Source organism: Ailuropoda melanoleuca, chromosome 4 (assembly GCF_002007445.2).
Source record: "Ailuropoda melanoleuca isolate Jingjing chromosome 4, ASM200744v2, whole genome shotgun sequence".
NCBI classification, from domain to species: Eukaryota; Metazoa; Chordata; class Mammalia; order Carnivora; family Ursidae; genus Ailuropoda; species Ailuropoda melanoleuca.
The window spans coordinates 13,112,887-13,136,893 of record NC_048221.1 but is presented as its reverse complement, the minus strand read 5'-3'; the positions used below and the strand labels follow the sequence as shown (position 1 = coordinate 13,136,893).

Sequence of the window (24,007 nt, the reverse complement as noted above, 5' to 3'; positions counted from 1 at the left end):
GAGCTTTGATTGCTCATTTAATCAACAGTCCACAATTACTTCCTGCTTTGCTGAATTAGCACAGTTTATTCTCCCAGTGAGCATGTATTAAGTGCTTACTGTTGGGCAGGCTGTGTCCCAGGTCCTGGCTCATTGGATCCCCCCCCCCCAGCCCTGTATAAGGCAATATGTGAGATTCCTGGGGCTGCTGGAACAAAGGCCCACGAACTCTGCCTGAGTTTAAACCAACTGATTCTCACACAGTCTGGCAGGGGGCTGGGGCGGGGCGTGGTGGGGAGCGGTCTGGAACCCAAGTGGTGGCGAGGTGTGTTCCTCCTGGTGGCTCAGAGGGAAAGTCCATCCCAGGCCTGTCTCCCAGCTTCTGATGGCTTCCAGCAGCCCTTCGAGTTCCTTGGTTTGTGGCTGCATCACCCCGATATCTGCCTCCATCTCCACGTGGACTTTGTCTGTCTTCTCTTTTATAAGGATACCTGTCATTGGATTTAGGGTCACCGGAGTCCAGGATGATCTTGTCTCCAGATCTATAACTCATGACGTCGGCAGGGACCCTTGAGAAAATTGGACCAAGGAAATTGGAAGATCTAATTGGTCTTATCAAGCCACGCATGGGTGGGCAGCCGTGCACCTCGCAAGGGGAGGGGAGCTCTGAGGAGTTGTAAGAAATGGAAGGTTTTTACCAGAAGGAGCATGGGGTAAGACAGTTATCAGCAAAAGAAAAGAAAGGGTTATTCCAGGCAAGGCCACCTTCCCTTAGGGAGAAGGGTAGGTGGTCCGGTTAGATGGATGACCTCTTCTTCCCTTTGGGGAGTGGGTGGAATGGAGAGGGCCCAGGTGTCAGACAGCTCACTGGTGCTGATCAGAAAATTCTCAGCTGACTGGTTAAGACTAACATTCTGGGGGAGGTTGAAACTGCAGTTAAGTTAGGTATTAAGCCCCTTTGTGGTGACCTGACCGAAGTGACACCATTTTAGGCCGGTGGTTTTCTTTTTAACACCCTTTATGGTCACGTTCCAAGGTTCTGGGTAGACATATCTTTTGGGGGCCACAATCTAACATTCTCCAGGCAGGTATTATCGGCACTTCTTTAGGGGGAAACTGAGGCACAGAGCAATCAGGTTCCTGATCTGAAGGGTTAGGACTTAAACTCCAGCTGTCAGGAGCCTGAATCTCTTCACTTCACCGCTCTGTAATCACCTCCTATGTGCTGTGGGCCAAGTCTTTGCCAGAACTGGGGACCCAGAGGCGAACGAGAATTGGCAGCACCAGGGACATGACCTATGAACTTCAGGCTGATGTGTTCAGTGTGTTAGGGTGTGATCTTAAGATCAAGGGTCCCCCGAAGTGGGCTGCATGGTGTCCTCCGAAAGACATGTCCTCCAAAAACTTGTGAATGTGACCATATTTGGAAATAGGGTCTCTGCAGATGTCATTACGGTAAGGATCTGAGAAGTAATCATCCTGGATTAGGGTGGGCCCTAAATCCACTGATAAGTGTCCTTATAAGATAAGAGAAAGGTGGGGAAGATCTGAGACTGGAGAAGGCCGGCTAAAATGAAAGCTGAGACTGGAGCCAAAGACTGAATTTTTTGTAATCAAGTGATGTAAGGACCCAACTGAATTGTTTTCAACGTGGACTCTCACTTCACAGATTCTTTTATAGAATAGTCTCCCCTCCCCACTGCTGGGATAGAGCTCCTCCATCTTGGAACAGATTCCTGACGTGCACAGCGTGTCTGTGGGCATTTAATTCCAATCCATTGGTCAACATGTCTCTCTCCCTGTGTCAATATCCCTCTGACTTAATTACAAGCTTTGTCATGGGTTCCCATATCTGGTAGGACAGGTAACACCACCTGTTCTATGTAAGTATTCTGACTATTTGCAACCGTCCGCTCTTCCAGGTAAATGTTTGAATCATCTTATCAAGTTCACAAGGGAAAACCCCTGCTGTGACTTTGATTGGGATGGTGGTAAAACTTGGGGCGGGAGGGGGAGGCGGCAAACCTTCAGATGGGGAGAATCAGCATCCTTTGAGCCTCAGCTTCCCTGCCCATGAACATGGTACATCCATCATCTCTGTTGCTTCCTTGGGATCTCTCTCTCTTTTTTAAAGATTTTATTTATTTATTTATTTATTTATTTATTTATTTATTTATTTATTTGAAAGAGAGAGAGAGAGAGAGAGCATGAGCAGGGGGGAGGGGCAGAGGGAGCAGCAGACTGCCCACTGAGCAGCGAGCCAGAAGCGGGGCTCGATCCTGGGACACTAGCATCATGACCTGACCAACTGAGCCACCTAGGTGCCCTTCCTGGGATCTCTTAAGGCAGCCATTTCTGTTTCCCTGCAGGATTGAGAATACCATTTATTTCATTTATTTCTCTTTCCCCTGTAGGGAGTCCTCAACTGACCTTCTGTTTCACCAGATTATCATTTCCCCCACTACATATTTGACAGAGATAGACAGCCAGCGAGAGAGGGAACACAAGCAGGGGGAGTGGGAGAGGAAGAAGCAGGCTCCCAGTGGAGGAGCCCGATGTGGGACTCGATCCCTGAATGCTGGGATCACGCCCTGAGCCGAAGGCAGACGCCTAACGACTGCGCTACTCAGGCGCCCCATGTTTGTTTGGTTTTGATTGGACCCATTTTAACGTGGCCAGCATCTTCCCTTGTCAGTTTTGGGGGTGCATATCAGGTTCATTTTAAGCTCCTGGCCTATCTTCCTGTTCCCACTCTTGGGGGAGGCCATGGTTCAGAGACTTATCCTGGTGAAATGATGGGTTTCTCCACATCTGGTCATTTGGATTCCTACCCATTTCCTCAGGGACATCACAAGGCCAGCCCATGTCCCCCAGTCTCGGGGAATAGGATGAGAACTCAAGTCACCTACAACCCAGGCCATCACTTCTCACTCCTCCTCATTCCCCCTATCTGGCCTCCCCCCCACCGCCAGCCTCTCCCAGGAAGGCAGCCCATAGGGGGATGGTCGCTCCATATATTGCAAGTGCCACCGTCACTGCCCGGGTCATTCCAGCCTCGCTCCCGGCAGGTGTGGGGGTGTGCACCTCCTCTTCCCAAAATGGCAGGGTGATGCCAGGAGCAGAATTCCCAGCCGCCTCCTTGAGGCTGCCTGGCGCCTCTGTCTCAGGCCTGGGGCATTCTCAGAGTTTTCTCGGCATCCCCCACTCTAGCGCCTCTAGGCTGGTCTCCAGGAAGAGCTGAGATTTCGCTCCATCCTGGACATCAGGCCCGGGATCAGACCCAGGAGCCCAGAGGTCATTTTAAAATGCTTTGTGTTATGGAAAATTTTGAACATGCCCTGGAGTCAAGAACGCACAGTGACCCCATGGGCTGTCCCCAGACTCACAGTGATCCAGGAGGCACTGACCCCATTTTGATGACACTCCTTCCCCCTCGACCTTATTAGGGTACTGCTAATCCCAGGGTCATGCTCCTCACCCGAGATCTGAGATGCTTCTCACAGGACAAGCCCAGCTCCAAAATCAAACTCACCCTTAAAACCCTCTCTCTCTCCCCGTCTCTCCTTGTCTCCCTGTTTCTGTCTCTCCGTCTCTATCTCTCTTCCCCCCATCTCGCTCTTTTTATCTCTCTCCTAGTCTCTCCCCCATCTCTCTGTCCTCTCTCCCTGTCTCATCTGTCTCCCACTGTCTGTCTCTCTCCCAGGTGCATTGGGTGTCCTGTCTCACCTACCCCGGCTCCTGCATCTACCCCCGGGCCTCCAGTCTGAGTGGGAAGAGCCATGCTATTGAACCTGCAGTGAATGGTTGACGGGCTGGACTTCTGAATGAGGCCAAAGTTGTACACACTGGACCCAACCTGGGACCCGGCTGCCTTGTCCTGCCCATTAACCCCCAACCTGAGAGCCACACTGCTAAGTCCCCAGAGTTACCCCCACAAAGGTTCCCTTGAAGGGCCATGAGCTTCCCCATTGGTCACCCTGAGTGCAGCCTACTGATGACCCCGGGGACTCCGGGGCCTCAGGACACCGGCCTGAGCTCCTCAGCACCCCCGAGATCGTTCTAGAATAGAAGCAGTACCACGAGTGGACCTTGTCAAGGGGCAGCTGTGCACTGGGCATGACTGGGCCATGCAAGCAAGCCTGCCCTGTAGATGAACAGCTCGAGCATGTGGACATGGTGTGATGTGTGATCTCTCCGTTCTGTGGATTTCCATCAGCAGAAAGCAAATACATACAGTGGAGAGGATAAAAGACACTAAATCCAACCCAGGGTTTACTGATCCCTCCTGGATAGCACCTACTGCACTACCCCCAACCCACCCGGTCCCCATGTGGCCAGGGGGTTATGACCTCATCGTGCAGCTGGGGAAACAGAGGCAGCGTCTATGTCAGCCGTCATGGCTCCGTTCCTAAATTGACTGCTTTCATCTCTTTTCTGCGCTTAACGTTACAGTATGCTCGTGCGTAGTGCACAAAGGCTTTGTACGTTACACGTTAATATTTACATGATTGAAAATCCAGATGTGTTTTATTTTGAAGTGAGAAAAAGAAAATGAACAGGCACGCCTGGACAGCTAGACTCTATAGTAAGAGCATTTTCCATCCTTTTGTAGCTCTAACCAGTCACACAAGTTCCTGGAACAGAAGACTTTGTATCAAAGCATTTGGATTTTGTTATGATGTTGCCTTTCCCTGACAGTGCTAAAATAAAGTATCATATAACTATTTTAAAGGTCAGCTTTGTTAGGGCATTACCCACGTACAACAGAGTACATTTGGATGAGATCTGACAAAAGCATACAATCCTGAAACTATCAATCTGGATATATTTCCATTACCCACAAAGCTCCACTGCCCCCCCCTCGCAGCTGATCCCCTTCTCCAGGTATACAGTAAGTAATAAATACTAGATGAACACATTTGCCTTTACCAACTGGAAACAGTGAGTTATAGATTCAACTGGTGGGGAGATGGAGACGCCTCCTGCCACGCATGATCCGCCTGGGCTCAGCCCAGAACAGGTCCAGGAGGCTGGGGTGGAGGTCTGCCTATGGATGTTGGCAATTGGCCAAAGCCCCATTTTATAGCCAGTACTACTGAGACCAGAGACAAGTGACCCTGATTCCAGCCGTGGACCCTGGGCCTCCATCGTCTCACCTCAAAAGTGAGGATAAAAAGGAAAGGTGGGTGTTGCTATAGACTGAATGTTTGTGTCCCCCTAAATTTGTAAATTGAAATCCTGATACCCAACGTGGTGTTGGGGGGAGGCTTGGGGAGGTGATTAGGTCATGAGGGGGGGGAACCCCCATGATGGGATTAGTGCTCTAAGAAAGAAGAGACACAGGCAAGCTGGCTTCCTTTCCCTGCTTTCTGCCGTGGCTGGACGCCGTGAGCAGGTGGGTGTCCACAAACCCAGAAGCAGCCCTCACCAGACACCAGATCTGCCAGCACCTTGACCTTGGACTTGCCAGCCTCCAGAACCTCGAGAAGTCCATGTTTACTGTTTAAGCCCCCCATTCTGTGGTAGCTTGTCACACAGCAGCCTGAACAAAGATTTGCTGCATCGTGGGGTCACCGGGAGCCCTCATCCGGTAGCTTTGTCCTTCTGAATCTCAGTCTTCCTGCCTGTAAAATGGGGATACTTCTGGGACCAGCCTGCTGGGGGATTTTGCGGCTATTAGAGGTAGCTCCCAGCAAGGCTCTGGGCACTTTTAGGCTTTGGCAGCTGTGATGGCTGTGGTTGCTACTGTTGCCATCCCGGCCCTGGTTCTCAGTCCTGGGAGTTGGCTGCTGGGCATCCCAAAGCTCTTCTCTCTGCCTCCTGACTCCGCCCAGCAGCTTGTGGTCTTATCTCGTTCTTCCTACTCTGTGTCCTGGGAGGTAGCCATGGCAACATGGCAGAAGAGGGTGCACTGGGCAGGCAGGTGGCTCAGGAAATTTCCGTGCAGAGGCGGGGCTGGGTGCTGTTCACCTCACCTGCCGCCCCCCTCCCCCCCCCACACTCTCCCCCCGTCCCCTGGCTAAGGGTATGTTCAGACTTTTGGCCTTCCGCCTGTGGCGGTCGAGGTCACCACATCCTGCCTGAATTGCCAGGCGACCCTGACCATCCTACACTTAGCCTTGACTATCTACTAGAGCCAGCAAATTGTCAAAGGGAGCTGGGGGTGGCATGAGGCCAACCCCTGAATCATTATGTTCCCTCTCACCCCAGGACCTTTGCACACACTGTGCCCACTGCCTAGGATTCTCTGTTTCCTGTTTGTACCTGCAAATCTCCTCCTGCAGGTCTCTGTCAAGTGTCACCTCCTCCAGAAAGCTCTCCCGGACCCTACTCAGGGGGTCCCAGCCCTGAGTATCTCCCTTTGGCAGGTCTTGTCCAAGTTAGGATTTTGCATTTATGGTGATGACTGTATTAAATCCATCTCCCTTGTTGATGGGGAGCCCTGGGCAAGCAGGGGTTGGGGTGCCTGGCGTACAGTGAGTATTCAATCAAGAGTGGTGGAATCAGAGTGAATTCAACAGCTGTTTATTGAACGTCATCTTACATTCGATCAACAACTCCCCTGAGCCCTTCAAGGCTTCCAGGTGCTGGGGACATCCTATGAATGAAGAACCCTCTCTCCTTCCTGTGGCCCAGAGCCTCTTGCTGACATTCTAGCGAAACTCTTGAATGGTGTCATTCTTGTCACCCAGGCCCTGTTCCCCAGAGACACGATACATTTATGAGCTCATCACCAGACCTCGCTTGGGCTCATCCCCGTGATGAGGTCCTGGGGACAACAAGGACGGTGAACATCAGGGCTCCGATGCGTCAGGCCCTTTCTTGGTGCCTGGCCTGAGATCCCCTCGGGACCTTCACAACCTCTTGTCACGAAGACGTCATCAGAGAGGCAGATGTGACAAATAAACATCTCATTTTCTTGTTTGTTTGCTTTGTGGTTTTTAGTGTAAGTAAATCCCATGCAACATTTGGGATATTCTTTTTTTTTTTTTTTAAAGATTTTATTTATTTATGTGACAGAGAGACAGCCAGCAGCCAGCGAGAGAGGGAACACAGCAGGGGAGTGGGAGAGGAAGAAGCAGGCTCCCGGAGGAGGAGCCTGATGTGGGACTCTATCCCAGAACGCCAGGATCACGCCCTGAGCTGAAGGCAGAGGCTTAACGACTGCGCCACCCAGGCGCCCCCAACATTTGGGATATTCTTATACTAAAAAGGTATTGCTCGATCTTTTTTTTTTTTTTTAAAGATTTTATTTATTTATTTGACAGAGAGAGAGACAGCCAGCGAGAGAGGGAACACAAGCAGGGGGAGTGGGAGAGGAAGAAGCAGGCTCATAGCGGAGGAGCCTGATGTGGGGCTCGATCCCATAACGCCGGGATCACGCCCTGAGCCGAAGGCAGACGCTCAACCGCTGTGCCACCCAGGTGCCCCTGCTCGATCTTTGAGCTCACAGAGTAGACACCATAAGCAAAGCTCACCCTCCTGAGTTGAAAAAAAAAAAATTATGGACAAGAAATTATCGGTGAAATGAAATGGTGGCAGACATGCTTAAGGAATACTGCGGGGGTTCAATCCCTTTAGGAATCTTGTGAGAGATGAATGTGTGGGGAGGGCCACTAGTGAGCTACAGAGCAATATTGGAACGGGCGGTAATACGAGGAAATTGTATCATCCTATTAGAAGCCTTGGAACGAGCATAAACAATGGGTGGGAGGGGCGCTTGGCAGCTGGTGAAGTGTCTGCCTTCGGCTCTGGTCATGATCCCCAGGTCCTGGGATCAAGTCCCCACAGCGGGCTCCCTGCTCAGTGGGGGGTCTGCTACTTCCTCTGCCCCTCCCCCCTGCTCTTTCTCTCTCTCTCAAGTAAATAAATGAAAGCTTAAAAACAAACAAACAAAAACGATGGACGTGCCCCCAGAAGCAATCACCTGCTGCCCCATGCCCGGCTAGCACCTGTTTCACTACAACATAAAAATCAGGTCCTGTTGGTCGTTCATCTGAAATTCAATGTTAACGGGGTATTCTGTATTTTATCTGGCAAACTTGATCCATCGTCATGTCCATTTTACAGACAGGGAAGCGGAGGCTTGGAGAGGCTAAGGGATGTGCGCAAGGCGTCGCAGCCAGGAATGAGCAGAGAGAGGATGCGAGCCAGACCCTAGGATCCAACACCGGCCTGGTTCAAGTCCTGCCCCCCAAGAGCAGGTATGAGCCTGGGGGTTCCTCAGTGAACAAAAACCTTCCCCTCATCTGGGCCAAGAACTCTTTGCACATTCCCACTCCTGGTGCCGGAGGGGTCCCCAGGCCCAGGGTCCTCGGCAGATACGTGCAGAGGAGCCCGTCCCACCGCCATCTGGACTCTGGCATCCGGAAGCTGGTCAGCTGGTCCCCTGTAAACAGCCGGTCTCATGTCACTGTAAACAGCTGGTGTCTAGAGCTATTGTCACAGTGCCCAAGGCTCAGTGTGACTGCCCTGTGACTCGATACCCTGCCACTGGCCCCTGTCACTTGATCCTCAGTAAACAGTGTTCTGAGGATGGGCAGCAGTGCCCTGTTTGGTCAGTGCGCTGCTCGAGCCAGCGGCTGGGTCCATCCTAAACTGGGTCCCGACACCTGGTGAGCCGTCCTCGCTTGCTCCGTTCTAATACTCTGTAAACATCAAGTCTTGATACCTATTGTTTGTCACTGGTCAGACGCTGTTAGTGTCTCAGTCTCAGCACTTTGAGCAGAGTTCCAGTACTTTGTAAACAGCGAGGCCTGATACTTTCTTTGTTGCCCATTGAGCGTCTCATCCAGGGGCCGGCCAATGACAGCGCTGGCCGCAACCTCCAAGTAGCTGTTACTCTTTGAAATGGATGGAAACCAAAAGAGGATTTCGTGACATGTGAAAACTATCTGAAATTCAAGTTTCTGTGTCCATGAATAAAGCTTTATTGGGACACAGCCACGCCCACTCTTTGATGTCTGTGTCTGGCTGCTTTCAAGGGGGCAGTTGAGTGGCTGAAAGAGAGACTGCCTGCCCCACAAAGCCTCAAATATTTATTATCCGACTTTAGAGAGAAAGCATGTCAACTCCTGCTCTCAGCTCTCGGGCCGTCCCCGTTCTCTGTACTGCACTTGGCAACCTGTTGGTCGTCTACCGTCCACGGCGTTCACATCCTGCTCAAAGCACGAGTTCGACAGGTTCAACGGTCCGCGATGCTCGTATGCTGTGCAAAGGCGTCCCCTCCCTTTGCGAGAGTCACTCGCAGCCTGATGGGCTGATATGCTCAGGGCTGCAAGTATTTGGACTCTGACAGCAAGCTGACATGTCCTAACTGTGTTGACACTTCATTTGGGGAGAGGCAGCCGAGAGGAGACCCAAAAGGTAACTAAGAATTTGGCGAAGGAAAAAGGAAGGATTTTGCCACACGGGGGCAGGACCTTGAACTCCGAGCCAAAGAGCTGGACATTCTCCCGAGGGTGATGTGATGCTCTCGCCACATGGGGACAGAAGCCGAGAGTGCTCTGCCTGGACACAGGGCTATCACCTCCCCTTATCTTGGATTTCCCATCGATGCTGTGGGCTGACGTAGCCAGAATGAGGAATCTTCTAGGCCTACTCTGGAAGGAAAGGGTGAGAGATGATGCTGGGAGACTCTCCCATTTGGGGGAGGGGTGCTGTGCCCCCCCCTTTGGAGCTCCCATTACAGAAGGGAGGTGGAGGATGGCTGGAAGGCACTAATATGTCGTAATTACGAATTGCCAGAAGCACAAGGGAGGGGCTGAGAGAATGGGGCACCTTTGGTCAGGGAGGCTGAAGGGCCTCTGAGGAGGGAAGAGTTGAACTTAGATTTGAGGAGGAGAAGGTGAGAGCCTTGTGAGGAGTGAGGGAAGGACAATCTGAGCAGAAGGAACAGCAAGTGCAAAGGCCCTGAGGCCAGGCCATACAGGACCTTGTGGGCTTAGGCAAGGGTATGTAAGGGATGGGATCTGAGCCTTGTTTCTTTTTCTTTCTTTCTTTCTCTTTCTTTCTTTCTTTTTAAAGATTTTTTTCTTTATTTTTCAGAGAGAAAGAGAGACAACACAAGCAGGGGGAGCAGCAGGAAGAGGGAGAGGGAGAAGCAGGCTTCCTGCTGAGCAGAGAGCCCGATGTGGGGCTTGATCCCAGGACCCTGCGTTCATGACCTGAGCTGAAGCCACGCTTAGCCGACTAAGCCACCCAAGTGCCCCTGAGCCTTGTTTCAAAGCCCCCATGGCTGCCCTGGGCCTGGAGCACTGAGACACCAGCACAAAACCCCCATTACACTGTCTGTGCCTTGGAATATCTCTGGTCCATTCCACAGATGAACTGGACTGGTACGGAGCTGCTGTGAGCCAAGGCCAGAAATACCACAGGCCTGGGCAGGGGAGTTTCCAGAATACATGGGCCTCTGGATCAAGTGGAAATATCTTGCCTGCCCTTTTAAACTGCAGAGTTTGGCAGGTTCTGAGGGTGATATGGCAGCAGGAGTCACCTCCTGGGGATCGGGCATGGTGAAGGCACCTGGGTCAGCTCCAGAAAATCAGCATGTGGGCAACATGGTCTTGTGTTCCTGGCTATGCAACTGAGAGGCCTCAGCCCTGGCCTGTTTGGAGGGGACAGACACAGCCAGATACCAAATGTCCTCAGCCCATGGTGTCAGGACTGGCCTAGAGTAAAGTGGTATTTGAGATGGGGTTTTGCAGGATGAGTAGAAGTTTGCCAGCAAGAAAAAGGCATCCCAGGAATGAGGCATACAGGAGGCCCCAGTCTGGCCCCATCTGGCCCCTGTGGTTGAGTGACCCCAGATGGTCCCTGACCCTCAGGTATTTCCCCCACTTGATGTAAGCAAGGACAAAGGCTTTATGCATTGTCAGATCTGGCCAGCCCAGGCTTAAATCCAGCCTTTTCCACTTTTTGGGTGACTCTAGGTAAGTGAGACCCCACCAGGCTTGGCCCCAGTTTATAGGACAATAAACTGAGGCTTACAGAGGGAGCCCACACATCCTAGGATGCAGAGGGAAGTGGTCAAAGCTGAGTCCAGATTCAAGGAAGGGCAGGGGAACAGTCAAGAAGTAGGAGGTGGTGACTCGCCCAAGGCCATTATCCTGAGGCCCGAGAGATGGAGAGGAATGGAGGGGAGAGTAGCTTGGTTAGTGAGCATAGCAGGTGCAAAGGCCCTGAGGTAAGAACATACTGAACAGTCTCCAGGAAGAGCCAGGGGCCCAGAGGCTGATGAGTGAGGGGGCAGATGGAAGGAAAGGAGAGCAGTATACCCCAGCACAAGCTAGCTCTTGCCAGTCCTCACCAGTACCCACTGCCGACAGACAACTATCCCCAACACCTAGACCCAGACTGGCAAATGCACCAACCAGCCCCGGTTTGCTCCCCATACTGGCTGAGATGTGTCAACCCGCATTCAAGCACATGCAGCACACATGCCCGTGCCTCCGGGCAACTCCACAGCCAAGGCTGACACACAAACACGCATGCGCACACTGGTGGGCTCCGTTCACCTCCAGGCTGCTTGCAAACACACAAATGTGTGTGCGCCCCTGCCACACACACCCCCGCCCCCGGCATGCATCATGGCGTCATGAGACGGATCAGGAAGTGCGGCTGGGGGCTCCCTTGAGAGCTGCCTTCCTGTTTTCAAAGAGGCCAGGAACTGCTGAGGGAATGTTTTGGACAGACCCAGCCCCTCCTCCCCTGGCTCAACACACCCCATCCAGGCCCACGGACCTTGTATGGTTTCTGTGCCCAGTTCTGACCTGGTCCGACAGCCAAGTTGGGTTCCAGATGACAAACCCAAGGCTCAGAGAGGTGCGGCCACTATCCCGGGGTCACGCGGGAAGGAAGAGGTGGTGCTGGGAGTCCAGACCCTGAACCCCACCCTGCCTCCCCCTGGAGCACCATGCCCGGGGTTGGGGGGCTCACAGATGGGGAAACGGGAAATGCTCCCTCCTGCTTTGGACTGTGGTCCTGCTCCTGGGCTCCTGGGGCCACCCTCACCCAGCCCCAGGCTCTCCTGCTCCATGAACCCAACTCTCCCATTCACTACCCACCCATGTCACTCCTCCGTGTCCCCCAAGAAGGGCCACCTACACAACAAACGTTAAAGGAACGTCAGCTGCTGGCAAAGACTTGGTCTCACCCTTCATGGGCTGGTCGGGGTGCCTAGGAGCAAATAACCAAACACATCTACAGCTGCCCCCTGTGCTCCAGCCCCACAGAGCCGCAGGAATTGGTGAGGACGCACCTGGCCCTCTCTCACCTGCTGCGGTTGCACAGGCTGTCCCTCTGCCTGGAATGCCCTTCTCTAGCTCCCTGGCGAACTCCTCTTCATCCATCAAAACCCCAACTCCAGTGTCCTCCCCTCCTGGAAGCTCTCGCAGGGCCCTCCAGCCCTTGTCCCTTCCCTCTGGCTTCACCCTCACTCCACAGGGCTAGGGGTGTCTGTGGATTCCACCACAATGACCTTGGGACTCTCTGTTCTGCCCCTCTTTATGGTAGCAAAGATGGCTCCTATTCTCACCTCCAGGACCCCCCAAACTTCCACAGTGATTCGCCCACTCAGAGTCACATGCTTATTCCTGAACCAATCCCTGCATCTCTGGTGGCAAAAGGCTCTAATTGGCCAGACCTGGTCACATGTCCACATGTGGAGCCACCACGTGGACCTGGCTCCATTTGCCCACCAAAAGGCAGGCAGGGAAAATATCTACAAGACCACAAAAACTTTTGACCAAGGACTAAGGGGTCCTCTGCCTGCCCCATCCTGGCTGGAGGGTCTTGGGCAAGTCACCTGTTCTCTGTGCCTCAGTTTCCCCACCTGTGAATCAGGCTCAGCAGAGCCTCCCTAACCCTGCTCAGCAGGCCCTGTTTACCCTGTCCCCGCACCCCCCCATTCCTTTATTGTTCTCTGTGAATCCCCCAACCCCCCCCCCAAGGGTCTCCCAGTGAGGCAGGCCCTGATCGCCACTGGCTGAGTCACTTCTTCCTCCTGGGCCCCTTGCCCAGTCTGATGCTTTCTGGGGACTTTCCTGGCCTTGAACATCAGAAATGAGGTGGGGGAAGCGAAGGCAGAGGCACGCGTGTAGACAAGGCTGTGCACACCCTGGCGTGGGTTCAAATCCCCCGTCCTGCACCCACCTGTGAGACGGAGGCCATCTTGCCTGCTTCCCTTCAGAGTTGGGGGACTCCACACGTGAACACCCTGCAAGCCCTCTCCCAGGGCCGTGGCCCCCAGTGTGGTCCGTACTGTCGCACTGTTGGCGTGCTTTATGCGCATGTGCACGCACGTGCACGCGGGTCCGTGTTCATCAAGGTCTAGGCTGTGTGCCCCGGAGTTCGTGGGCCTATTTCTGTGTCTCCGTGCGTGCGCACGCGTCTCTGCGTGCGTGTGCGTATGTGTACGTCCCAGCAGCCCCCGCGTGGAGCCCAGTGGGCCTAAAAGACAGAAAGACCCAGCCCCCGGCTGGAAAAGGTGCATCTAGGGGAGGGAACTCCCCGGGAGCAGGTGGGAGGCTGGGGTATTGCTGGTGTGTTGGGGGCGAAGGGGGCACCGGCAGGAGGTACGTGCAGGGAACGGGGGCGGGGGGGGCCGCAGGGTCAGGAGGAGGCAGGGCCAGGGCGTTGGTCAGCCGGCGGGAGGGGAGCCGTGTGTGGGAGCCTGGGAGGCTAAGGCAGAGCTGAGCTTTGGGGTGAAATGGCATGGACTCTAAAATACGCCCTGAGCACCTAGTGCACGCCCAGTGCCGGGGATACAGCAGGACTCTGGGGTAACAGACAACAGACCGACAAACAAGTAAATATAGAACTCCGAGGAAGGGGAAATATCAGGAAGCAAAAGGCATCGGGACAGGAGTAGGGGAATTGCGGGGCGTTCTGGCACAGAGACAGGGAAGACACCCTGAGGAGGTGATTTGTGATCTGAAGGCTGCCAGGGAGAAGGTCCTGGGCATATCTGGGGAGAGGGAGCTTCAGGTAGAAGGCCCAGCAGGCGCAAAGCCCCTGAGGTAGGGATGAGCTGGCAGAGGGGCCCCATTCAGGAAGATCTAAGCCCCAAAGTAGGGAGGGGAGGCATCAGGGGGCAGCAATGGCGGGGAGCAAGGCCACCAGGACGGGCTGTCCTGTAACTGGAGCCTGACAGGAACCCTCCATTCCCACCCCACCCACCCCCAGTGCTCCCTGCTCGGGACAGAATGTGCTGGGAGGAGAGGCCAGCGGCTGTGCCTGGTGGCTGGAGCCGGGCAGCTGGAGGATTCCTGAACAGCAGCCCAGCTGGGCCCCCTGCCAGCAAGGGCAGAAAACAAGCGGAGGGCGCCCTGCCTGCCTGTCACCCCATGGCCCAGGGGCCTGGCCAGGCCAGGGGAGGAGACAGAGGTGGTGAAGGAGTCAGAGACTGATAGAGGCAGAGAGATAACCAAGAGAGATGGCGAGTGAGAGACAGAGACAAGAAATAATGAGTGACGGAGAGAGATGCAGAGATGGTGAGGCAGAGACAGAGACCGGGGAGACAGAGACAGTGAGGGACTGACAAGAACAGCGAGCAAAAGGGACAGTACGAAAACAATATGGAGAGGAGGAGTGCGGGGGTAAGGAGGGTGAGTCAGAGACAGAGAAGAGACCCGGTGTTTGACTCTCTGAAAGGGTGACAAGTTCTGATTCTAGGGGTTCCTGGGAACAATGTAAGGCGGTAACACCCCCACCTCCATCAGAATTTTGGTCCACACCAGAGTTGGGAGGGGTCTCCTTCAGTCAGCAGCCCTCCTCATGCCTCTTATGCCTGCTGTGTGCTGGGGCCGGGGACACAGCCCTGCCCCAGCCCTGTCCTCAAAGCTTCAGACAAACACGTGAATATCTAAATAAAAATTTCAGAGAGTAGGGGCACATGGGTGGCTGAGTCGTTAAGCGTCTGCCTTCAGGTCAGGTCATGATCCCAGGGTCCTGGGATCGAGCCTCACGATGGGCTCCCTGCTCAGCGGGAAGCCTGCTTCTCCCTCTCCCACTCCCCCTGCTTGTGTTCCCTCTCTCGCTGTCTCTCTGTCAAATAAATAAATAAAATCTTTAGAAAAAATTTCAGATTGTGATGAGGGCTATGAAGACAATAGGACAGGGGGATGGAAGAGGGAGTAACGGAGAGCAGCACATTTAGCCAGGAGGTTGGGGTGTTTCCTGAAAAGATGAGGCTGGGATGTAGAGAGGAGCCAGTCCTAGAGAAGAGCCTTTCAGCAGAGGGAACCACATGTACAAAGGTCCTGAGGTAGGAGCCAGCATGGGGTATCTGAGTGGCAGTCAGGGATCCAGGGGCAGCTGGAAGGAGAGATGGATGAGAGATCTTAGGGGCCTAGAGAGGGGTGGGATTTTATTTTAGGAGAATATTTGTCTACCTTCCTCTACACCCTGTGGGCCTCACTCTGTGCTCAGGGAGTTCCCTGAATTCTGGACCACCCAAGACTGCTCCATTCTGGTTTTCATTTATCTGAACCAGATAATCCACCTCTTCCAGGGATCAGGTTCCAGAAAGTTGCACTTGCAGGAGTTCTGGGGACATGAGGTGGCTTGTCCTCCCAAGCCTGCCGGGGGAGACCTTCTGTAAAACTGTACCCCCATCAGCTGTTGTGATAGACACCTTAGACTCTTCTCGGCTTGAGAACGTGGATCCGGCAACTTACCCCTTCCTGAGGCTGCTATGTTGGGGGTCTGGGGTGACTGTGCTGTGTGGGTACATCTCCCCTCTGCTGGACCCAGAGGAACCCCCAATCTGACAGGCTCTGAACTTGATGCCAGGTCGGCTGCTCAGGGCAGATACTGCTGGACAGGGAGGGCTAGGTAAACCCCAGGACCAGAAGCAAGTGGAAATCAGGACCCAAATTCAGACCAGGGATGGGAGGCAGTTGAGGCTGTGGCGGAGAGATGCCCCAGAGTCCCAGATGAGGAAACTGGCGTAGAAGCAAGTGACTTGCCCGTGGTCACTCAGAGAGCTAAGCCTGAACCCAGACCTGCCAGCGTCCAACCCCGGGGCCCCCCCATCCTCATCCCTGCCCCTTAGCCCTGCAAATGGTCATCCCAGACTGCCAGTTAATTTTCACTGCCTTGGGCAAACTGTGAGCCCAGCTAGCGCTATTAGATGGGGTTCTAACTTGGCCCCGCCCGGATGAGGGTGGGGCCTCAAGTCTGGGGCGGGGCCTGAGTGCTGGCCCCGCAGGGAGGACCGCCAGGATCCATCAGTTTCACGCTGATCTGTGAAGCGTAGGGGTTCTGAGCGGCGACTCCGGACCCTGCACGGGTCACCTCACCCTGTTGGACTCACTTTCCCTACTTTCAACTCCGGAAGACACAATCTCCGTGCCGCCAGGGCTGCCTGAAAGCCTAGTGCGTACTCAACAATGCATATCCTTGCATACCCATGTCCAGGGCTAGCCCTATTCACAATCGCCAAAAGGTGGGAAAGACCCAAACGTCTATCAAGGGGTGAAGGGACAATCAAAATGGGAGTCCATCCACACAACAGAATATTATTTGGCCATAAAAAGGAATGAAACATGACACAGGCTACCATGTGGATGAAACTTACCATGGAAATTTGAGTCGGAAGCCAGACACAAATGAGGCCAAACGGAGTCTCATCCCATGTGTAGAAAACGTCCAGAACAGGCAAATCCACAGATGAGTGGGTGCCAGGAGTGAGGGAGGGGGTGGGCAGTGACTTCTCTTAGGGACCGGGCCTCCTCTGGGGTGATGGGGATGTCCTGGAGCTAGACGGACGTGACAGGTGCCCACACTGTCAATGCACTAAATGCCACCCAACTGAGCACGTTAAAACGGTTCATTTCACCGAATACGAACTGTGTCTTGAAAACAAAAGCCTTCCCCCATTCACGCTCCCAGCCTCTGTGACTATACTAGCGAAGGGGAAATGGGGTCCACCTCCAACCTGAGCTCAGCCTATATGTCCCTGGGCCTCAGTCTCTCCTTCGGGACAATGGGCCCCTCAACCCCCCGCCTTGGCCTGGCACCCAATCCTGGAAATTCTGACCCAAGATGGAGGTGAAAGCCACTGGGCTCCTTTAGCAGCTGTGGGAAATAAACCAATAAGCCCAGTCTCTTTCCTCATACTTTTATTTTAAAAAAACCCAAACAAACCAACAACTGTAAAAAAGAGAACAATTAAAGGCTTATCAGAAATATTGAGTCCCAGGCAGGGGCCCTGCCCCAGTCGGGGCTGAGACTCTGCAAGCCAGGGGGCTGGTCCAGCTGCCCCCTCATACTTTGTCCCTCCCTCCCAGCAGGAGGTCTCCAGAGCTGCACTGGGCCTGCTGTTACCCCAGGCTGACCTCTGTCCCCAGGGCCTGGCTGAATATCCTGAACCCGGTTTCCCGGGTCACATAACACACAGACAAGGTCTCATGTCCTGGAGTACTTGGAGGAGCCCCCAGGCAGTCCCAGCCTGGGCCAGCAATCTCTCTCTGGCTTTCAAACGCTGGAGCGCATGTCCCTGCTACCCACAGGTCCCACGTTGCTTCAGTGACCCGCATCCTCAAATGCCCCATTCCTGGGCCCTCTCGCCTGCCAGACCTTGCTGTGTGGCCTCAACGGAGGCACCGGATCTCTAAGCCCCAGAGGGGGTGATCTCTAAACATCACTCAGCTCTGACCTTCTCCGACGACTTCTTCCTCTTCGCTTGTCTGCCTCCTGAGCTGTCACTTGTATGCCAAGGCCTCAGCTAGAAGGCCCTTTGCTCCGGGAACCCTTCTCTTCCTGTTCAACTCTCCCAGCCCTGGGTCTCTTCCTCTGGTCCCATGAGACTGGAAGTATTCATGTCTGGCTATGTCTCTCCCAGACGAGAGGCTCCTGGGGGCCCAGAGCCTTGGCCAGCATAGACCAACAGGGTCCGACGATGGGCATATGATGCCTTACGAGGACCGGTCCAGATAAATCAGATTCCACACTGGCTCTCCCTCTGTCCTGCGTGATGTCAGAAAGCCAGGCCCCATTCTAAGACTCGGGGTCCCCAGCTTCAATGCAGTCAGGTGGTCGGCTCTTGACCCAGCCACTCCCCACGTCCATGGCGGCCGGAAGCATGTGTGCGACCTCATCCCTTGAGGTCTCCCCTCGCTGCTCAGCAGGTCATGCAGCGTGGCCTCATGGCCTCTGAGGGTGGGTTCGGATCCTCCTGAGAGAAACAGTCCCATCCAGTCTCAGAGGGGGCACCAGAGGCTCAGAAACACCCCTCCGCCGCCCTGCTTATCTCCAACTCCCACACTCAGCCGGGGGTGGGGGGGGGGCAACGTGCGGAGCAGATTGGGGTACAAGGCGCGCTCAGGCCCCAAACTCATCTGAGTCCCACCCCCACCTGGGCTCCCAGAGTTTGGAGGGGCACTGGGGCTTCTCGGACCCCCAAGCTCACCTCGGAGTACAGGGGTGGTGGGCGGTAGCGGAATTCCTGGATATAGGCGAAGAAGGGGCCTTCGAGGCTCAGGTCAGTGTCTTGCAGTGATGGGAAGGGGCTCTGCCCCACAGCTGTCACCTCCCCGTCTGCCACCACCTCTGAGTACTCGGGAGGGGCTGCAAGTGAGAGAGATGGGGTGGGTGAGGCTGACAGAGAAGGGGAGCCCCAGAATCGGGGACAATGGCCAGGAGCTGGCTTGTGCCGATTCTGGGGCTGCTGGGCTGTGGGGCCTCAGGCTGAGATTCTGGGGGGAACCTGTGGCCGCCAGCATAATCTGTGCCCTTTGACAGATGGGGGCACTGAGGCTGGGGGAGGGAGAGTCTGCCTAGCAGCCGCCTCTCTGCCCACCCAGCCCCCCTCAGCAGGATGGGGAGCTCACCCTCAGGCCGCTCTGGCAGGGCTCCCAGCCCCCAGTCCAGCAGGAAGCTGGCGTGGCTGCCCACGCTGGAGGAGCGGCTCCCGAAAGGGTGCAGGGGGATGGTGCCGATGACCAGCGGCAGCTCCAGGAGCAACTTGGATGTGCCAGGGATGTCCACGCAGACCTGGGGGAACGAGCCATGAGGGCGGGGGCCCAGGCAGCCTTGGGGGAGCTCCAGTCTGGGGGACTGGCCAGATGCAGCCGCCCCTGCCCTCCTCGGACCAACGGGACATTCTACCTTGAGGGAGTAGTCCACGTGCAGCACCCGGCAGTGCAGGATAGAAGGACCCACAGGGGGGATCCGCAGTGCCCGGCCCTGCCACAGCGCCCGCCGCCCGGGGCTCACGGGCTCGCCTGCGAGACTGGCCACCACGGCTCGTTTCTGCTTGCGGGCACCTCGAGCCATGAAGGTCTGCGTCTGGACCACTGCTGCCCGAGGAAGCACGGGGCGCGTGGAGCCATTGTCGATCTCCGCGAAGACTGGGATGACCTCACCTGAGGTGGGGAATGGGGGGGGCATCAGATTCCCCGTCTGCAGCCCTGAGGCCGGCCCTCTTCCCCATCCGCCCCGCCTGCCTGGTACCTGGTGTGTAACCCTTTCGGTCGATTTTGGCGGAGAGGGAGACGAGACCACGGCTGCTGTACCAGGATCGGGCGACCTTCTCCAGAGCTCCGGCCTGAGGGGCCTGGTGGGATGGAGAAAAGGGATAGAAACGGGTCACTTTGTACGAACCACAGACCCCCGTGGAGCTTCCGGACCACCCCCAGCTGAGAGTGGGTTTGGGACAGCGTTCCTGGTTTTTTTCTTCTTCTTTTTTTTTGTTTTTTAAAGATTTTATTTATTTATGTGACAGCCAGCGAAAGAGGGAATACAGCAGGGGAGTGGGAGAGGAGAAGCAGGCTCCCAATGGAGGAGCCCTATATGGGACTCGATCCCGGCATGCCGGGATCACGCCCTGAGCCGAAGGCAGACGCTTAACGACTGCGCTACCCAGGCGCCCCAGGATTCCTGGTTTTTTTCTTAACAACCAGATACAGTCTATAAAAACAAATCCACAGATGAACTCCATCTTACAAAAACAAAATGAACGAGCTAATTACTTAGCATGTAATTCGTCCTCAGAAAGCCATTATCATCACAAGCCCTGGCTGTGCCCTGTTTCACAAATGAGGCCTTCGAGGCTCAGAGGGAGTAAGATACTCGCCCAGAGCCACACAGCAAATTGTGCAGGTGGGATCTGCACCCAGCTCCACTGGACTCCAAAAACATTCCCATGCCTGCCTCCCTCCCTGCCAGGGCCCAGCTACGATTCCCACTTTGTGCAGGAAGTGAAGGGGTGAGGAGCCAGTTGGGGTCACCCCGCAGCCAGGCCCCCACCAGCAAAGCTCTCTCAACCCACGTCCCCTGGGAGCAGCCACTCACCAGTAGGGCAGGCGTGTTGATGTCCACCGGCTCAATAACAGTAAATACCTTCCTTGCCCGGCGGGCAGGGACCCAGGGCCGGTGCAGGGTGGCCTTGATGCAGTACCGGACACTGCCATGCTTTCCCTCGAATGACGTCACCAGGGTCCTGCGGAGTGGAAGGAAGGTACTTCAAGGAGCAGAAAACAGAGACACGCAGGTGGGAGGTGCTCCCAGAGACTTAGGAGAATGAGAGACAGAGACACGGAGGCCCCCCCCCCCCGCGGAGGGAGCAGTCTTGGGGTCCAGAGGGTCCCCAGAAACCGAGCAATGGAGCCCTAAACCTGAAAGGAGCTACAGGCTTAGGGACTCCCCTACAATCCCGCGCCCCAGATGCCGGACTTACGGAGGCAGCTGGAAGCTGAACGGGAACTCGTGGCGCCCCGGAGGCAGCGTCGTGGTCTCTCCCGTGTCTGCAGGTAGGAGCAAGAGGGGGAGGCTCAGCGGCCGCTCCGAGTTCCAGGAGCGCGCAGCACGTGCGCCGCGCTGGGGTAGCCGGCCCGTACCTGGCACGAGTAGGGTGGCACGGTGGCTCACGACCTCCACACGCTCGCTGTAGCTCTGCGTGTACGCGGTGCTCGAGCCCGCGCTGCGCGACTCGGTCCAGTGCACGTGGGCGCGGCCCCGCGCGCGCAGCTTCAGGGCGCCCACGCGCGCCGGGCCCGCCAGCTCCAGCAGCACCCGGCCGGCAACGGCCTGGCCGCCGCTGAAAACCGGCTCAACGCCTGCGCTTGCGCCATCCAGCTGCACCACGAACGCCTTCACCTTGTCGAACAGCATCGCGCCGGGGATGCGAACCCGCGACGCAAAGACCCTGGCCTCGAACCCGCGACGCGGCGGCGCGAGGTGCGGAGGCTACAGCCTCCGAACGCGAACCAGCCCGGGGCGCGCAGGCGCACTTGGGGACCGGGTCAGAAATTCCTGCGCGCCCTGCGCCGGCGCTGCCTTTATACGGCGGGCGGGGCGGGGCGAGACGCGGGCCCCACCCCCAGAAAGGAATACGCCAATGGCGCGGCGAGGGCGTGGCTCCGCCCAGGCGTGGAACAAAATAACAAACTCTGCACCTGCCCTCTACCCTCGTGGACCCCAGCGTGAAACACCAGAGCCGGTCTCTCGCGGACCCCGGGGGTAAAGGGAGGGAAGCTTAGGGCCGGAGTTGGGCCCCGGGCTTGAGGTCACCCAGCAAGAACACTCTGCCACTAGGTTTACTCATCAACTGGCCACCACTTGCAGATCTGACTCGAGGCATGTCCAGCCCCGAGCGGCAAGGCTGTGGAATGGCCTGGCCCCAATCGGGGCCTTGACAGCCTGGGACTAGCCTGGGCGTCAGTTCCCCGCTCTGAGCGATGCAGGAAGGAGGAGGAAGTGGGTAGGGCCTCGCTCTGCTTGGGCACCTGCTGCCGGCCTCTTGCGATTCGAATCCCTCTCAGCTGGATGACCCCGGGCTAGTGACCACCTCTTGAGCCTAAGTTTCCACGTTCGTGGTTTGCAGAGCCAGAAGAAAACCGGCCCTGACCTCTGAGTATTGTGTGCATGAATCACGGTGTAGCCCATGCTCGGACACCCTCCCCCTCCAGAGAGCCTCGCTCCCAGGTCATCAACCCACATGTCGCCACTCGGTCACGCCTCAGCGCTTTGCCCAAGCTGTTCCCACCATCCGATGTTCCTGTCGCAACTTGCGGCCCCAGCAAACTCCTATAAGCCTCCGACGCGTAGCCCTTGGCCCGCTCCTGGCACCCCTCCAGCCCCAGTTCCCTCACAGATAGAGCCAAGCGGAGGGGACGTCCTAGGAACCCCAGGGGCCAGGGCTGCGGTGTACCTTCTAAACGGTATGACTCCTCTCTGGTCCTCAGTTTACTCAAAGAACCTCAAAGAGCGTTTCTGAGGGAAGGCGTTCCTGGTCGCGGTCTGTAGGGCGCCGGCGCCCTCTGGTGGCAGAGACATGCGCAGCTGCTCGAACCCACTCCTGGAGGCCACCTTTGAGGTGCCTTCAGATGGCCCTGGGAACCTCCTGAGGTCTCGGAACCCCCAGTGGGGGGCGGTCATGACAGGGCATGGTCCCCTGCAGTCAGAGTGGCCACAGAAGCATTGGGTCAGAGCAGCACCGAAGGGAGGAGCAGAGGCTGTAGACACAGCGATCAGCTTGGAAGGCTGCGTGGAGGAGGGGACTCTGGGATTGAAATGAAAGGCTAGTACCTTCTCCCAGGGCCAAGTGGAGCCCTGCAGGCTGTAAGCCCAGGAGGGGGTGGAGGATGTGGTAAGTCCTTTTCATTGATGGGTCCCCAGAGGCCCAAAGGGCCTCACCTGAGGTTACGCAGCAGTTCTGCAAGCTTCACCCCAGTGTCTTAATAAAGCAGCTGGTAGAGTGGGACCAGGGGTGCGACCAATTTCCCTTAAGTCTCAGGGGAAAGGAAGTGCCTCTGGGGCCTCTTCCTGTCCCGCCCTAGGGCCCTCTAGGCCTGGGTTTCCACAGCTAGTAAGGGGAGAGTCCCTACATCTGGGGCTGTTGGGATAAGGCTGAAAGGCTGCGGGCAAAGGAGCTACTGTGTACGGCCCTGCCTCTGCCCATTTTACAGAAGAGTATAGTGAGGTCTGGCTTAGCGGAGGGGGTGGTAAGGCCACCCAGGGAGCCGACATCATCCACAGCAAACATAGCTCAGTGCTGAGGCACAGACTCACCCCTGGCCTGCTCCTGACCGGCTGTGGGGCCTGAGTGTGAGGGACTGAAGTTCAGAGCTGGGAGACCCCTGGGAGACAGCTGGGAGTCCTCTCTGCCTGATCTGACCCCATCCCAAGTCTCCTCCCTCTCAGGGATGCAAACCTACCTGCAAATACCACCAGAACTCCCCAACCACGTTTGAAGTCATTCCTGCGAGTGCTAGGGGTAAACTGAGGGAGGAGGCACTGGTAGAACGTGAGATGGGGGTCTTCTCTGGGAAATCAGGGACCCCAGGTCCGGAGTTAAAGGGGGATCCTTGGGTCCAGACAGGAGGATGTCCTGACTCTACCCAGGGGTTCTCCAGACTCGGGGGAGGGGGGGGGAAATCACCGCCACAAAGCCTTTACGTGGAGGGCTTCCCGGCTCTGGAAAGGGGGGCGCCCAGACCCCGAGAGGGGTTCTTGGGAAAGAGGGTTTGGTTGGGGGGGTAGGTGGGTGTGTGGCCTGGCAAGAGGGTCCAGACCCTGGGGAGGAGGTCTCCACTTCTTAAGAAGAGTCGCCCGACCACACAGCCTCTAAGTCGAAACTCTCCGGGCAGGGGAAAGCGGCGCCCAGACCCGGGGAGAGGGCCCCGGGGGATCCTGACTGGGGAACGCCGAGGGAGCGGCTCACCTCGGAGCAGCAGCTGCCGCCGCCGCAGGTACGTCTCGACAGCCGCGTAGTCGCTGGACACCGCGCTGACGCCCACGCTTCGGCCCTCGAGCCAGTGCGTCGCCGCCCCGCCGCGTGCCGCCACCTCGAGCGCTCTCACCCGTAGCGGCGCCGCCGCCTCCAGCAGCACNTTTTTGGGGCCGGCGCGCAGGGCTCCCGGCCGGCGCGTTGGCCGCCGACTTCCTGGTCCTCGGCGTCCGCCCCCGTGACGCGCCCGGGCCGCCGGGGACGTGCGGCCCGCGTGCCCGCGCTGTTGACTTTGCCACCACCACCACCCCCGCCAGCGCGGGGCGGGCCCTGTTTTTGTAGGGTCGGTGCTGTTGA

At 56.3% G+C, this 24,007-nt stretch overlaps 2 protein-coding genes and 1 pseudogene across 3 annotated transcripts in view; 2 read left to right on the top strand and 1 right to left on the bottom strand.

Moving 5' to 3' along the window:
* Positions 1–3,895, top strand: part of IL12RB1 (interleukin 12 receptor subunit beta 1) — a 31,739-nt gene extending 27,844 nt beyond the window's left edge. Inside the window, exon 17 of the mRNA XM_034658063.1 lies at positions 3,683–3,895. Within this exon, the coding sequence (XP_034513954.1) occupies positions 3,683–3,768 (86 nt within the window). The 3' untranslated portion in view covers positions 3,769–3,895. The remainder of the gene's footprint in view (positions 1–3,682) is intronic.
* Positions 3,896–7,378: 3,483 nt separating this feature from the next.
* LOC109489272 lies at positions 7,379–7,667 on the top strand (annotated as a pseudogene).
* Positions 7,668–17,085: 9,418 nt separating this feature from the next.
* ARRDC2 (arrestin domain containing 2) lies at positions 17,086–23,787 on the bottom strand. Of its 2 annotated transcripts, XM_034658057.1 has the most exons (9): positions 23,645–23,782; positions 20,820–22,375; positions 20,660–20,726; positions 20,275–20,422; positions 19,435–19,537; positions 19,090–19,346; positions 18,813–18,975; positions 18,392–18,549; positions 17,086–18,157 (listed from the first exon to the last, which is right to left on the bottom strand). In XM_034658057.1, exons 2-9 carry the CDS (start codon positions 21,091–21,093, stop codon positions 18,104–18,106), a joined length of 1,224 nt encoding a protein of 407 aa, XP_034513948.1. In that variant the 5' UTR covers positions 21,094–22,375; positions 23,645–23,782; the 3' UTR covers positions 17,086–18,103. The 2 variants fall into 2 exon arrangements, with proteins under 2 accessions (XP_034513948.1, XP_002912771.1); XM_002912725.4 differs by having other exon boundaries at positions 20,820–23,787.
* Between the last annotated feature and the right edge of the window lie 220 nt (positions 23,788–24,007).

Bases quoted from the DNA above. Each gene is read 5' to 3' on its own strand.
- ARRDC2 (XM_002912725.4), bottom strand. From the start codon at position 21,093: ATGCTGTTCGACAAGGTGAAGGCGTTCGTGGTGCAGCTGGATGGCGCA. The intron at 18,550-18,812 runs GTGAGCTCCCCA...TCTCACTTGCAG, and splicing joins CCTGCCAGAGCGGCCTGAGG to CCCCTCCCGAGTACTCAGAG. The intron at 18,158-18,391 runs GTGAGCTTGGGG...TGTTTCTCTCAG, and splicing joins CACCACCCCTGTACTCCGAG to GAGGATCCGAACCCACCCTC.